At 36.8% G+C, this 17,254-nt stretch overlaps 1 protein-coding gene across 15 annotated transcripts in view; it reads right to left on the reverse strand.

Annotated features, from left to right (window-relative positions):
• The window catches only part of HP1BP3 (heterochromatin protein 1 binding protein 3), a 34,350-nt gene that overhangs the window by 8,351 nt on the left and 8,745 nt on the right, over positions 1–17,254 (reverse strand). For all 15 annotated transcript variants that reach the window (XR_011967071.1, XM_072609185.1, XM_072609190.1 and 12 more), the window contains 5 exons: positions 14,310–14,460; positions 13,015–13,174; positions 7,116–7,259; positions 5,868–5,948; positions 3,698–3,852 (listed from right to left, as the gene is read on the reverse strand). Coding sequence is in view for 14 of the 15 variants with exons in the window: in XM_072609185.1 (XP_072465286.1) it covers positions 3,698–3,852; positions 5,868–5,948; positions 7,116–7,259; positions 13,015–13,174; positions 14,310–14,460 (691 nt within the window). In the remaining variant the exon portion in view is untranslated. The remainder of the gene's footprint in view (positions 1–3,697; positions 3,853–5,867; positions 5,949–7,115; positions 7,260–13,014; positions 13,175–14,309; positions 14,461–17,254) is intronic.

Raw genomic sequence — 17,254 nt, forward strand, 5'->3', positions numbered from 1 at the left:
TATTGCTGTGATATCTCTGGCAATATTTTATTTAAAATTTTTGCATCGATATTCATTATGGAAATTACTCTATTTCAGGCACCTTTTGAAAGATAAAATTATCATTTAAAGTGAGCCAAGAATCAGCTCCTCTGCCTTAGGCAAAGTGCTCTAGCATATGTCTGAATAACTGAAGTTCTGTATCATTACTACTATCTATACTATTTCTTGAACTCTTCTACTCCCTCCTTTCATTTAAGTACTATGAAGTACACATGCGTAAGAATATGGTTTGATTCTCCTAATACAGTGCTTGTTACACAGTAGGAGCTTAATAAATGCTTGATGATTGAACTTGTTGATTTTCACTGAAATACTCTCCACTAGGCTTGTCTCCTCTGGGTTTTTTCTGGATTAAAAAAAAACAACTTACTTTTTGTTTTCAACATTCACTTCCATAAGATTTTGAGTTCCAAATTTTTTCCCCATCTCTCCCTTTCCCCCACCCCAAGACAATGTGTAATTTGATGTAAGCTCTATGTACACATTCATATTGAATTAGAACCAATGGGAGAAACCACAAGAAAGAAGAAAACAAAAAAAAGAACAAATAGTATGCTTCCATCTGCATTCAGATTCCATAGTTCTTTCTCTGGATGTGGGGAGCATTTTCCATCCTAAGTCATTTGGAGTTGTCTTAGATCCTGGCATTTCTGAGAAGAGCTAAGTCTATCAAAGTCAGTCATGGCACACTGTGTACAGTGTTCTGGTTCTGTTCACTTCAAGGGGTGGATCTTAATATACAATTCTATCCCTTCCCCCACTGAGTCTCATCTTTTTTAACAAGATGTGCTCTTCCAGAGTCATGTTCCAATGATGGGTTTCAATGATGAGATCAAATCTGCCTTCCTGCTTTAGAACTTTTAAGATTTATATAAAGATGTCTAAGGCCATGGTTCCACTGTGGGCTCCTTTTTGGATTCTGTCTCCTATGAATTATGGGGCAGCTCTTCCTTCTGTTCTCCTTTACCCACTCTTCTCAATATAAAGCCCCTTTCATTATATTTGCAAGACTTTAGGCAAATATATCTTCACCAGGCCTTTTTAGGTACATTCCACCCAAGGCCAAGAGCCAGGTCCAGAAATTCAACACTGTTCTGACACAATCACAACTTGCTCACTTGTCAAGATCACAGAATGCTGGTTGTGGAAGGGTCTCTGGAGACAGCCTGCTCCAGTTCCTTTCCACAGCATCAGTTCTCTTTCTAACATATGCTCTATTTTTCTAGCTATGTTTTAGTTAATAAAACCATGTTATGCTTCCCAATCTGCCTTTCTCTTCTTTAGTCTTTAGCAGGACAGCACTGATGAAATGACTATCTGTGACTCTACGACTTTATAAACTATATAAACTTTAGCTATGTTTTCTACACTTTCTAGTAGTATTATTTGAGTTCCAATGACTCTCTAGAGGTCATCAGTCTGAGACATCTCAGACAATTCTTCATTATAACCCAGATACGCAATTTGGGAAGACAGCAGAACTCTGTACTCCTAATGTTAGTTTGACAAATGGCTCTTTCAGTACCCTTCACCAGAGAATCAACTGGTATTCACAGTTTTTGCTTCTGACTCTTATGGAATTTATTTCTGTGGATTTATATTTGACCATTCCTTGAAATATAAGCCACTGTTTTCTCTTCAGAGGGTCCAGTCACCACTGGTCTCCCACTGCTATGGAAAGCATCTCATAGTTATTCCTTATGTCAAAGTGTTCAATATTTCTTCTTTTTTTTCTCATTAATAATTTTTTTCATCCTCCATTCTCCTGACACAAGTCTGGGTTACGTTGTAACTCTTCAGATATTTTCTCTTCTTTTTTCACCATGGTATCTTTCTTCCAAAAAAAAAAAAGAATAGTACATTTTTCCTGATTAATCTAGAGTTGAGACACATTCCTCACGGCTAAAGAGGCATAATGATGACAGGAAATCCGTGGAGAAATATGTTCAGCAGGTTGTTTATGAATGACATTAAAATGGTTGAGATGAGATGAGATATGGAAGTCATTTTCAGAGATGAAACTATGAGAATCAATAAACTATCTGGAGAGAGACATGAGAGAGAGAAGCAGAAGACTTAGGACTCAATGTTGGGATACCTACATTTAGGTGATGAGATGCAGAAAAAGCTGTCAAAAAAGTGAGAGGAAATTATGGGTTGTATTGATTTCATAAAAGCCAAGGAAAAAAGTTTTATGGATAGGTTAATCAACACTGTTAAATGACACAGAAAAGTCAAATAACTTAATGAATGATAAAAGACATTTGGATTTACTGTCTTCTATATCCTAACTAGCAATCTAGAAAACTACAATGGAAATAAATGCTGTCTCACTGAGGCACATATTCCACAACATTAGCCAAAAAAGTATCTTTCTCTGGTACAGTGTGAAGGAAACAGCACTGTATAAAAAGTAAAAGAAACTGGATTCAGGTCTCTGCTTTGCAAAGTTGGCCAAATCCCATTCCCTCTTTGAGCTTTTGTTTCCTCACCTATAAAATGAGGAAACTGGATCAGACCTCTGAGGTTTCTTTCAGCTCTAACATTCTATGATCCCAACATATACAACAAACTAAAGTCTCGTTCACTGTCTTTGTTCAAGCCCTACAGAATCACACAGAAGCAAAACCTGCTGACAAGCTATTGCACATACCTAAAACTACCAGTAACCCTATAACAGAGGGTCTTGCAAGTAGAATGAATAAGTGTTCATACTATATTTCTTCCCCTGAGTTTGCCTTCCTGGACACAAGAACTATTTCAATTTGTAACTTCATGACTCCATGTGTTAAGTTCTAAAGAGCATTAAATAAATTAATGCTTAAATTGGATACTCTGAAAATAATTTAGCAGTTTTCTAAAAATTTTGCATCTGGATTAAAATTTTAGCAACTTGATATGCCTCCGTTATCAAAACAAGAATGGCACTAGACTATACATTATTCTATACTCTGAATAGTATCCTTTTGTAAAAGAAAAAAAAGGTTCAGGGCAAATCTTATGAATATTTTATACTTCAGATTGAAGACCTGGGTACATAAATAAAAAATAGCATATAGCACAACACAATTAACTGTGAAATAATCACCCTATCTACATTTCAATGTATAATTTCCACTTCAGCTCCAAAGAGAAATTCTAGTGACTGCAAACTCAAATAAATTCACATATGTAAGATCAAACTTGCAACCAGGCATGGCAGATAAACCCAATGACAGTTAAAATATCTGTAAGTGGTATCTTTTATAAACTAACTACTACAAGAATTTGCCAATAATTTGGCATGATAGGTTTAAAACATAGATACTGCAAAACCCATACATGAAGATAGATGAATGCTACACAAACCTTTAAAGTACTGAAAACATTCAAGGTTAAAGTTCTTGACCACAGTTCTACTTAGTAATACTGAACATGAAGAGTAAATAAATTCTATTGTTTTGTATACTAGAAGCTGCGAAGATATGGTACAGTGAAAGTTATCCTGGATTAGAAGTCTAATATTCCAACCTGCTGGGTGTCTAGAAGAGCATCAGCCCTAACATCTGACATTCTCACTGCCCAGACCAACCTTGGAAGGGCCAAGGGAAAGACATTTTTAAATCTCAACATTTCAGAGCATGCATGTTTTTAATTTTACACTACGTGTCCATACCTGATATCCACCTTAAGTTTAGGATAATACTGAGACACATATTTTCTGATCAGGCTGTAGGAAGCTTCCTTAGGTTCACAAAGGCGAGTGAAAGCCAGTGGGAGAACATCTTCCAATTTTACTTGCTGTTCTGGAGCTAATGTAGAACTACTTTTCTGAAAAGCAATATATCCCAAATATAAGTCACTTCAGACCATACAAAATTTTAAGAAGTATTTCAATATGTAAAACACTTGTCAAATAAAGTAGATGATGCAGGAGCTCTCACTCTATTCAAGTCCTATGGTAAGTTCTAAATGTATGTCTATCCTGTGTTTCCTTTCCTTTTATTACATACATGTCTTGATTCCACAAATTATTTGTTAAATGCATGGAGCTGAGACAAGTGTTAATTTCTTTCTAGATATCCAAAACACATTACACATCAGAGGGTACAATATACTGCATACAGTAGGTTTGAAAACATGTGGAACCCTGACGCAGAAGCATCTCCTAGAGGTCTCCATTAGGACATTACACACAGACTCAGTGAGCCCAGAACATGCAGAGGAACCTAAAATCATGGCAGATTTCGGGGGGGCATTTAAGAAACCATTCTCTGTATTCAGTAACAGAAAATGGCTAACAAGCTTGCATTAACTGCTTCCTATATGCTAGCAGGCCCTGTGTTAAGTAACAGATGACTTAAGAGATAAAGATCACTGCAAATGAGCTTGTTCAGAATCTGTATGTTCTCTTGTAAGAAATCCACATGTGGAGGAGGTACAAAGCATTTCAAGGATGAAGATGAAGGGAACAATCTTGCATTGAGCTGTGTGTAGAGTCAATCCCCAACTTATCCACAGGTGGTTTTCAGAATTTGGTTTGTTTAAAACTTGTCTGTACTGGGCATTTTTCTAGTCATATGATCTTAGCTTCCTAGTTTGATTCTCCAGTTGGCTCACTAAGAGTTAGCTTAACTATAGTCTGCACAGCCTTTTGTTTTCCAATTGTTTCTAAGGGAATATAAGTTCTGATTTTCAATGTGGGTATGACAAGACCGTACCTTTCTGTTTGCTGAACCCCTCAGAGTGGCCTCAGGGTTCCCTTACCTCCTAGTTGTTCTTGTGACTGGAGCTTAGACAAGGAAGGATCTGGGAGGGGACAAGTGTCTGTCTCTCAAAACTGTTACCTTGAACTAGTGCTAGAGGGAAGAGTGAATTTGGCGAGGAGTAGGGTTGGTGTGGCATTTCTCTGACATGCTTTTCTTCTCAGGGCCCCAGGCACTGGCTGGCCCAATTTCCTTTTCAGTGACCTTCCCTGTTGTTTTCCAACAGTGTTTCTCTTTTTCCCCTCTGACTGTGGAACAAAATAGTCTGACTAGATTTACCTTCTTGTCTCAAAACCTTGCATGGAAGCTTTGAAGGAAACAGTGTATAAAGGTTCCCTAGTATATATCTTTTTTCCTCTCTCCCACTGAGATTTGGAAACATAAAGTCCACATAGATAACGGTGAAGGATCTTTCATTTATTGTAGTGGGTTTGAGTTAACTGAATTTGGGTATACAAAGGAATGAATTAAATTTCAGATGAAAATGTAAATCCTCCCCAGACATTTTGTCACAAGAACTTGGGGTGGAGTGAAAAAAAGAACTCTAGGTCATGGGAAATCTCAAGGGTTAGGGATGCCCTGCCAGGTGAAGGAAAAGAAGTGGTTAATATCCACTTTCCCTTTCATCACCACCAAATTTACCAAACATCTTTAAAATGACACTCAGAAAAGGTAAGATGCAAGGAGGGGTGAGGGGTGGGGTTCTAGGCAGCACTAAGTCTACAGCAACAATGGAGTGGGAGAGGAAAAGTCTAAGCTGGCAGGAATAAGAGTTTTTATGCCCACCTGGTTCAAACCTAGGGTGGCTGTTTGCATCTGAGAAGTATATGTCAATAATCAGCATATAGTTTAAACATTATGGTATTATATATTTAAGTGTGCATGTGTATGTATGTTTGGTTGGATATGAAAAAGGATGTGAGATAAAAAGCATATAGTAAAGAGGAAGAAAACTAGGTCTAAGTGTAAGGAAAGCATGAAAAACTTCACATAAAACTTGTCAAACCAAAATAGCTAAATATAATAATATATATAATAATAATATAGTGCTTAAATACCTTCTGGACATATATATCTTACCTTTCTATCTTTAGACTTCTGAACGTTTTTTCCTGCATTTGGGACCACCACAAAACTCCCAGAAGCTCCTTTTCCTTTTACCTGAAATAGTTTTAATTGCAATGACAAGTGTTTCTATTTTAAAATAAATTTATAATAACTTGTAATATTTTATAATTTATGATAAGAATTTACAATGCACTAATAAAACTACAGTGCTTTGTCATGTAAGACCCACGGTAAAGTCCTAATTTAATTCTACAATGGGGAAGGGGTTCTCATGCTTTCTAAATAATTTCATGAACTAAAATAACAAATTCTAATTGTGAGGATCACAGGGCTCCATTAAGAACTGCCAGCTAAAGGGAGAAAAAAAACTCACGGAAAGTTAAAAATATATATATGTATCACATTCTTATAAAGATAACCACTTCCCAGCAGAAGTCTCCCTGGATATGTTAGGTTTTCCCATGATTTTCAGCATGAGAAGTCACCCTTCTTTTTTTGTAACAGGCAAAGATTATCATTCTTCAAGATGATTTTTCAAACGTCCTTTTTAAAAATCATCTTTCCTTGTATCAAAGTTGATTCCTTTATCATAAGCTGAGTTTTCTCTACCCTGGCTTTCTCTAGACTGTTTAAAAAACTTGACTTCAGGAAAACTCAGCCTAATACCTAAATCAGTTTAACTTATATTAAAAATTCTCATGACTGTTTGTGCCTCTTGCTAATACTTTTAACAAACCATTTTAGAGTTCCAGTACATAGAAGATCTTTAGTGCCAGAGAGGTGACCATAGCTCAAACAAGACAGTGATATGTCTTCAAATAAGTGGTATGTTGAAGTTTGGGGTAGTTCAAAGGACAATAGACTGGAAGTCAAAAGATCTGGGTTCTAGACCTGGCTCTGCCACAACTGTAACAATGTGAGCTTGGGCAAGTCCTTTCCCCTAAGTATTGCTTTTGAATCTGTCATTAGCTCTGCCAAAGCATCTGATTCCTCAAAAAAAAGAAAAAGAGGAATATAAAGTCAGTTGGCACTCTGGTTTATGAAAACTGTTTTCAGGCATGCTGAGTTAGAACAAAGTATTAACTATTCACCGTGTAATAGGGATAGGCTTTTGGGAAAACAGTCTGAGAACAAGCTTCCCAACCAAATATGAGATTGACAGCAACCAATGTGGTAATATACTTAATATACATTGTAATACAATACAGCATAATACGCTATATAGTGCCCAAATATCCACTTTGTTTCAATCATCATTACCTGCCTGATGACTCCTCTCTGTAATTCTCTCTTCAGTGCCTGCTTAAGGAGGTAGCCTCTTCTTTCTAGTTCCAGTGAGGGATATTTGTGAATGATATATTTTCGAATGGCAACAACTGATGCTCCAGTTTTCTGAAAGCAGGCCTGGAAAACAATCAATCTGTCAATCAACCAACATTCATTTAAGCACTTATAATGTGGCAGGTGCTGAGTACCCAAAGTCAAAAAAGAAACAGTTCTAGCTTTCAAGACTGACTTTTCATTCTGTTGGGAAAAACTATGACTACATGGATAAATAAAGATCAACAAACCAGCATTTATTAAGTACCTACTATGGGATAGGCACTAAAGATACAAAGAAAAGAAAAAGATATTCCCTACTCTTAAAGTTCACAGTCAATAAGTAGTATCTACCTAAAACCTTCAGCAAGCATTATATGTAACGGAGATAAGCTAGATGCATTTCCAATAAGAGCAGGAGTGAAACAAGGATGTCCATTATCACCACTATTACTCAATATGGTACTAGAAATGTTAGCCATAGCAATAAGAGAAGAAAAAGAAAATGAAGGAATCAGAACAGGCAAAGAAGAAACTAAATTATCATTCTTTGTAGATGACATGATGATAAACTTAGAGAATCCAAGAGATTCAAGCAAAAAACTACTTGAAATAATAAACAAATTTGGCAAAGTTGCAGGTTACAAAACAAATCCACACAAATCTTCTGTATTTCCATATGTTACTAACAAAGACCAACAGCAAGAGATAGAAAGAGAAATTCCAATTAAAGCCAGGGTAGATATTATGAAATATTTGGGAGTCTACCTACCAAAACAAATCCAGAAACAAATATGAACACAATTACAAAACTTTTTCACACAAATAAAGTCAGATCCAAGTAAATGGAAAAACATCAGTTGCTCGTGGGTAGGCCGAGTCAAGATAATAAAAATGACAATTCTACCTAAATTAATTCATTTATTCAGTGCCATACCAATCAAACTATCAGATAATTATTTTCTAGAGCTAGAAAAAATAATATCAAAATTCATCCAGGAGAACAAAAGGTCCAGAATATCAAGGGAAATAATGAAAAGAAATGCTAGGGAAGATGGCCTGGCTCTACCAGATCTCAAATTGTATTATAAAGCAGCAATTATCAAAGCCACTTGGTACTGGCTAAGAAATAGAAGGGTAGACAAGTGGAATAGGCTAGGTACTCAAGACACAGTAGGCAATGAATATAGCAATCTACTGTAAGATAAACCCAAGGACCCCAGCTTCTGGGATAAGAACTCACTGTTTGACAAAAATTGCTGGGAAGACTGGATAACAGTATGGTGGAAACAAGGCACAGGCTTGTTTCTTGACACCATGCACAAGAATAAAGTCTAAATGGGTACATGATCTAGGTATAAAGATTGATACTATAAACAAATTAGTGGAGCAAGGAATAGTGTATTTATCAAATTTATGGAAAAGGGAAGAATTTTTGACTAAACAAGACATAGTAAGCATTATGAAGTGCAAAATGGATAATTTTGATTACATTAAAGTGAAAAGTTTTTGCGCAACCAAACCCAATGCAACCAAGATTAGGAGGGAAGCAGAAAACTGGCAACTAGTGTCTGTGATAAAAGGCCTCATTTCTAAAATATATAGAGAACTGAGTCAAGTGTACAAGAATACAAGTCAAAGGATAGGAACAGGCAGTTTTCAGAGGATGAAATTAAAGTTATCTCTAGTCATATTAAAAAATGCTCTAAATCACTACTGATTAGAGAGATGCAAATCAAAACAACTCTGAGGTACCACATCACACCTATCAGGTTGGCTAACATGACAAAACAGGAAGATGACAAATGCTGGAGAAGATGTGGGAGAGTTGGAACACTAATTCATTGTTGGTGGAGCTGTGAGCTGATCCAACCATTCTGGAGAGCAATTTGTAGCCCAAAGAGCTACAAAAATGTGCATTCCCTTTGACCCAGCAATACCGCTTCTAGGACTGTATCCCCAAGAGATCAGAAAAATGGGAAAGGGTCCCACGTGTACAAAAATATTTAGAGCAGCTCTCTTTGTGGTGGCCAAAAACTGGAAATCAAGGGGATGCCCATCAATTGGGAAATGGCTGAATAAATTATGGTATACGAATGCAATGGAATACTATTGTGTTATAAGAAATGATGAACAGGAGGACTTCACACAGGCCTGGAAGGACTTATATGAACTGATGATGAGTGAAAGGAGCAGAACCAGGAGAACTTTGTACACAGCAACAACTGTAGTTTGTAAGGAATTTTTTCTGTTAGACTTAGAACTTGTTTGCAATGCGAGGACTTAAATAATTCTCAATGGTCTCTTAAGACAAAATGCCTTTCACATCCAGGGAAAGAACTATGGAATTCGACTGCAGAATAGAGCAGATCATTTTCTTTCGTATTACGGTTTGTTTTATGATTTCTCCCATTCATTTTAATTCCTCTATGCAACATGACTAAGGTGAAAATGTATTTAATAGGAATGTATGTGTAGAATGTATGTGTATATAAAACTGTATGCCACCTCAGGGAGGGAGTGGAGAGGTAAGGGGGAAGGAAGGGAGAGAGCGGAAAAATCCAAGATATATGGAAGTGATTGTAGAACACTGAAAACAAATAAAAGAATAACATAAAAAGGGAAAAAAAGCTCACAGTCTAACGGCAGAGACAATACACATAATACATAATACACACTGTGTCCTCCCATACAATGTAAGCTCCTCAAGAGCAGGGACTGTCTTCTTTTTTTTCTTTGTATCTCCTGCTCTCAGCACTGTGCCAGGCACATAGTAGGTACTTAATGCTTACTGGCTGACAAAGTAAAAACATAGTCATTAAATAAAAGGTGGTCAGGGCACCACTGGTTGGAGTGGATAAGGAAAGAAGATGGTGCCTGAGCTGTGTCTGGAAGGGTGTGAGGGACTCTTTGAGGCAGAGAATAGAAAAAGAATTCGAGGCCCAGGGGATAGCCAGTACCAACTCTAGTTATATGTGATGGGGGATCATGTAGGAAGAATTGAAAGAAGGTCAGTTGCATCTAGAGTTTGCCCAAGGGAATTATGTATCTTAAGGCTAGAAGTTTAGCTGGGATCAAATTGTAAGATGCTTTGAACGCCACTAGAATCTCTACAAGGTATTTTGAGAAGGAGAGGATTAGTAGCTGGGGTTAGGTTCAGGAAAGGCTTCAGTATAGAAGATGATGCTTGAGTTGAATCTTGAATGAAATGAAGGATTCTAAGAGGTGGAGGTAAGAGAACCTGATGGAAAATGGAGTACTGTGCATGACAGCCAGCATAAAAAAGGTCATTTGGACCATGGAGCTCAGGAGAGGAACAACATATATAAGACTGAAAAGGGGGGTTGGGGCTAGGTTGTGAACATCTTTAACTGCAAGAGTGCTTTTGTCATATGATCCTAAAGGTAACAAGGAATTACTAGGGTTTATTGGTTAAGAGTGACATGATCAGACCTACTCTTTAGAAAAATCACTTTGGCAAAAGTGGAGGATGCACTGGAGAGCAGTGACAACAATTAAGAGGCTATGGATGAGAACCTGTGTGAATAGAAGAAGAGGTTGGGTGCAAGAGATACTGTAGAGGTAGAAATGGCAAGATTTAACAACTGTTAGGTATGTGGGGTGAGGGAGAATGAAGAGTTGAGGATAATGCCAAAGTTGTGAACTAAGAATACTGGAAGGTGATCTTAACAGAAACAGGGAAGTTTGGAAGAGAGGTAGTTTTGGGAGAAGGATAGTAAGTTTCTTAGACAAGCTGTATTTGGAATGTTTCCAGGACATGCAGTTTGAAATATATAATAAACACACATTATATAAATAACATATAATAAATTGGTGGTTGGAGATACAGGACTCCGGCTCAGAAAAGAGGGACTGGATATATAGATCTGAGAGTTATCTACATAGCTGATGCAGATGACTGTCTTACACCAAGAGAAAGAATGGAGAGAGAAAAGAAGATCTAGGACAGGGTACATTCACACTTAGGGTGTTATATATGGATGATGAGCCTGAGAAAGAGGGGTCAGATAGGTATGGGGAAAAAAACAGAGGAGAATAGCAACGAGCACAGTATCTGACACACAGTAGATACTTAATAAATGCTTGCTGACAGTGTCATGAAAATCCAGAAAAAAACAAGCAAACAAACAGAAGCCAGAAGGAAGGGATGGTCAACAGTGAGAAAAAATGAAGAAAGATCAAGACAGATAAAGACTGGTTTAAAAAAAAGCCACTAGATTTAGCAGATAAGTCACTGGAAACTTTGGAGAGAGTAGTTTCAGTTGAGTGATGAGGTCAGAAGTCAGACAGGAAAGCATTGAGATCTGATAGGACAGGATGTCCTATCAGATATGAATGTAGGATATGAAAATAGATTGTTTTTTCTAGGTCACTGGCTGTGAAAGGTAGAGACATAGTAAGGTATCTTGAGAGGATGACAGAGCTGGTCTTGGTGAGGTCTCTTTATTAGAAACTGAAGACAGAACAGGAATGTCAAAGGCTTTGAGGGAGGTCAGATTGAATGGCCTTTCTCAGTAAAGTATGCGCAGTGAGTCATAGCTGAGAGAGATAGGAAAAGAGGGAGAGTGACAAGTTTTAAGTGAGTTTTTGTAGGAAGAAGAATAAAGAATGAATTAGGGAAGTAATAAGCATTGACTGCCATTGAGAAAATCCAAACCTACAGTGGACCAAGTCAGCTCGACTCCCGCCAGTTGTGGAAAGCAACACGTTAGTCAGGGCAGAGAAGGTAGATGTTGACAATAATCCTAGATTGGGATTTAGCAAGGAAATCTGTTTGGGGCAGCTAGGTGCTGTACCGGATAGAGCACCGGCCCTGTAGTCAGGAGGACCTGAGTTCAAATCCAGCTTCAGACACTTGACACTTACTAGCTATATAACCCTGGGCAAGTCACTTGACCCCAATTACTTGCCAAAAAAACAAAAAACAAACAAACAAACAAAAAATCCAAGGCATCTACCAATGACCAGGCAAGGGATTTCAGAGTAGAGGACAGTGTATCACTGATATGGTTGAAGACGATTGTTGGTCCCTCCTGGGTCTTCTCTTTCCAGACTAAAACTAAACATCCCCAGCTACTTCAATGACTTTTACATGAGGTCACTGAAGGCTTTTCATTATCCTGGTTGCCCTCTTCTAGACCTTTTCTAGCATATCAATATCTGTGGTGGCCAGAATGGAATACAAAATTCCACATAATTTCTGACTAGGGTGTAGCACAGAGGAGCTATCATCCCTGTTCCTAAAAGCTATGCCTCTCTTTGCCCATTAATAAGGATCCACTAACGCCTTAATCAGAAATTTACTTGTGAAAATGGAAATGAATAAAACAAAAAGGCTTTAAAAAGAAAACTATTTGCTTAGGAATACTCCTAAATTACTTTCAGTCATGTTCAGCCAATAGAGCTATTTACAACAACATAAAATGTTGTTAATCTAAGAATATACCTAAATAATAAAGCTTACTAATTCTAATAGCTACCTACAGTGAATATAATTTTTAAATATTATGCCTCCTCGGTTACCTGAAATGGAATAGAAATAAAAGTTTTGCAGGTAAGCTAAAAAACACATATGATAATATTTTTTTGATAATAGCTTAATTTTAATTAACAATGATCAGCAAATATAGCTATCTTTTTAAAAGTATTAAGACATTACACTGGTTATCTATTATTCAAATATTTGCTGAGAATCAAAACATGAGACTTAATATTTTCTGGAAATATAGTCTTACTTTAAAAAGTAAGCAAATGATGAACGCAACTAACATAAAAATGAACTGTCAAGAATACAAATTTAAAATGAATTTTCACTTGCCTTAATGGCCTCTGTCAGGATTGCATCCATTTTGGGGCGCGAGGATGCAGCCATGTGAGTTTGTTTCTGTGCCCTGGCAAGCTGGCTGGCAGAAAGAGTAGCCCATGAAGGGATTGTTTTTTTCACTTTCTTCTCCTTTTCTTTAGTCTGATCTTTCTCACTTCAAAATAATAACAAAAAGCTCGATTAAGGAAGATAAACTTTTAAACATGGAGGGTCATCTCTGAAAGGACAGGCAACTAGGATAGTTTTATTTTTAAAAACCTAAGAATTTATATAACATGAATAATTTTTAACACATTAAGTTCCATAAATGAAGCAGAATGTGTTTACATTTTTGTTGCAGAGAAGAATCATTCAGATTAGCAGATTACCTGGAGATTCAGGATGTAGAAGAAATTAAGTCAAATAAAAAAAAACAACTACAAGTCCAAGAACAATTTTAATAAAAACTGAAATTGACCCCATACTCCCAGTAGTACATTCTTTTAGATTACTGCTTCATCCCATAGTGAGTACAATAGCATTAAGACACTTATAAATGTGGAGTAAGACTTCTGAAAATTATACAGGCTGGTAACAATTTCTGGTACCTACTTGCAAACCTGGAGAAGGGTAAAGGATCCCCTAAAGATTTAAACTTAGAATTTATAGTTTATGGGGATTTTTCTCTATTAAATATTATTAAATATGGGGATAATTAACATTGTTAGGTCAAGAATAGAAAGGATGGAGTGAATTTGAAATCTTTCTTACTGCTATTCTCTTGTGAAAAACAAAGTCAGAAAACCTCCTTGTCATCCAAATTCCACCATTTACAGATTAACCATGGCAAATCCTGCTTTCAAAATTTGAAAGTCATCTACTCATTTGAGTACTGTTTAAAGAGACACTCTTTCAGGGAAAGTGAAACTAGCAATTTGGGATACAGTGGGTAGAGAATATCAATTTCTACTTCCAGTTAGTAAGAGACACTTTTCACATGGAGTTAGCAGAAAGATAGGTAAATTCCTTCCAAATCGATCTTTACAGTACAGTTATTATTTTGTCTGAAGTGTTACTTTATGAATGGTAAAATCAGACACACTCACATCCAAGAAAATCTAAGTCTAAAGCCAAATATCAGTTACTTTTTATCTGAACTATTAGTTTCATCAGTTCAAAGTATAACGTGTACCTAAGTACTACATATTCTTCTTCTCCAAATCTGCAAAGGTCTGATTCTTTCTCTATTCCTTTTAATAGGAATCTAGTTCATCAATCACTATGATTCAGAGGAGGACATAACTACTTACTCCTTTTTGGTTTCTTCAGAAGGCTTGTTTTCTCCCTTTTCCTCTTTCTCTGGTTCCTTTGGTTGTTCAGTTTCACTTGATGTAGCAGGTGGAGTTTCATTTTCTTGCTCTTCTCCAGTAGAAGCAGACTCCTCTGAACTTATGTCTGGTTCTAAAATTATATTAGTGGAATTGCATGAGTATTTAGAAATCCCAGGCAAAGGCCAGTAAACAAGAAAAATACAATTCTGATTTTTAAAAAAGCTATCAATTTTTAATAAATGTTCAGTAAACCCATGAATAATGAAATCAGCCTCAAATGGACATCATGAATCCGGAGAGAGGCCATTTTTCATTCTGCAGGTCACTAAAATCATCTGTCTAGTGCAGGAATCTATACTGACAAAACAAAATAGGTGCTAGTCCAGCAAAACTATGGAAAGGGAAGCAAATGTATGTATATATTTCAAGATCTATGATTTCATTTGTTTAGGTACTTCTTTCACCATCTAAAATTACAATCCATCCATACCTCATGACTGCTATGTCTGAAAAAATTTATCACCAAATGGCCATTGTTTTAGTGATGAGCCATCCCCACACTCAGCAAGGTTGTTCTTTGGATAAGACATACAGTTCATAATGGGGACAAACTTGTCAGCTTTTAGCTTGGCAATACTTGTCAGAGCTTTTATTCTACTGGAATAGGCTTTGAGAATCCTGGGTCACTTCCTGCCATGATGAGTTATCAGAAACAGGAATAGGATAGGATAGGATATCAGGATAGGAATACTTTAGTATATGCCTGCCATCCCACTGGTCTGTCTCCTGTTATTATGCAATAATAACAGTGAATTTTCAAAGGTAAAAGTCAGCTTGTTCTGACATAATGAGAAAGAGGAGGTTAATCAATAAGTAACAATCAAACATTCCCCAAGTGGAAGTTATGTATAAAAAGGAAGAATAGACACAAGACTACCACTGCATAGGGCTCAAGCTGAAAACCTGGAGAGAGAATGTCTGTATTTATCCTTGTGCCTGGGTAGTGGCTACACAGCCTTTGCAGATCTCTGACACAGACTAAAACATTCAGACAGCTTCTTCCAAAATGGTTTGACTGACTCACAGCTCCACCACCACAAGTGTGCCCTCCAGTGCTGACCATTCCCATTCTTTGTCATCTTTGCCAATTTGCAGGACTGCTTCTGTGTGCATTTCTCTTATTGTTAATCTGAAGCAGTCTTTCATGTGGCTGTTAAACAGTTTGTTACCAGTTTGCTTACTAAACTTACGCTACAAGGAGGACATGAATATTCTCATCAATGAAGTATTTATAGAAGCTTTTATTAGTGGTACCTTTCGTGAGAGCAGAGAATTGCAAACAAACTATATGCCCACAGATCTGGGAATGGCTAAACAAATTGTAGTACATAAATGTAACAATATTATAAGAAATTAATGATGAACACAGGGAAGTGTGGTCAGATCTATACGAACTAATAAAGAGTCAAGAAAATAATACACACTATCACTACAATGTCAATGGAAAAAAACCACCAAAAAAACCTAAAAGTGAATGTTGCAAAATTTTAAAGAACAAGCACGGCCCAAAAGAAGAGATAAGAAATCACTCTTACTCCAACCTTTTACAGATGTGGGAGATCCTCAAGTATGGCACATGGCACATATTTTCAGATTCTACTGGTGTATGGATCAGTTATATTGATTCATTTTTGTCTTCTATGGGATGGTTCATTGAGATGAGTATGGGGGGAAAACTGTTGTGATACAAAAAAACCTCAAGCTATCAATAAAAACTTATTTGGAAGAAAAAAAGAAAGGAAAAAAGATTTCTTGTGGTTAAAATTAGCCTGAAATGAATTTTGCTTGGGAAAGTTTGGTTGCTGAAATGGTCTAACTTCTGAGGATCTTTTGGGGGGAAGAGTATGTTTCTCAGTGGCTTAGACATTCTATAGAATGCCACAGTACCACTTTACAGAAGTTATGAGCCTTGAAAAGAGAAAAGCTTGAACGAAGAAAAGTGCTGCAATACTAAGGTCTGAGCAGACAGAATTAACTGTTATCTGAACTAATCATCCTGGGAAGCAACAACTAATCCACTTCATTAATTATAACTCTCTTAAAAAGAGAGGGACCTCTTTTTATGGCAGGTAATGCCTTACTTCATGTCTGGCTCACTAACTACAAAGAAAAGTTGCAAAATGGAACACTTATGGACTTTCCGCCTCTGTGAGGCTTGGAGTAGGAGTCTATAATTTTATAAATCTTTCAGGTCACCTGCGCTGTTTATATTGTTTTGTAACACTCACTTTTGATATTTTTTTGGTGGTTGTTCTTTCCATTCACATTATGTAGTAATTGTATTTACTGTTTTCTTGACTAGTTTCTTCACTCTGCATCAGCTAAGAAGAGATCTGTTCATGTTTACCTTGATATAGGGTGTCCCAAAAGTGTTAGTGCAGCTTTAAGGCACCGACACTTTAAACAGCTCTAAGACTTTTGGGAGACCATACTATGAACTGTGAGAGACTGAACTGTTCTAACTCGCAAACAATTGCTTCTCTAACTTTTTACTGGTCTGTTCATCCATTCCTTCTCTCCATGTGGGAAGCAGGTTTGTATTATCTTTCTTACATTATTTCAGTCTTCCAATCTACCCAACAATGTCTGTTATTTGTTCCACCCCCACAGTAAAGCGTGCTTCAATCAAAGTTCTTTGATGATTCCTACATGAATTTTCCTCATAGACTTTCAATTTCAAAATATTAATAAAACAATAAAACTCTTTTGTAACAATGGTAAGGGTAAGTGGTAGATATCAACTGTGATAGGCACCTGTTATGCTAAGAGATGTATTAAGATGCATTACACGTTAGACCATAAATGGGGGACATAATTTGACCTGAAGTGTAACTGAATCTGTGGTATGGAGTTTTGCATTGTGA

This window comes from Notamacropus eugenii, chromosome 5, assembly GCF_028372415.1.
Source record: "Notamacropus eugenii isolate mMacEug1 chromosome 5, mMacEug1.pri_v2, whole genome shotgun sequence".
Lineage (NCBI taxonomy): Eukaryota > Metazoa > Chordata > Mammalia > Diprotodontia > Macropodidae > Notamacropus > Notamacropus eugenii.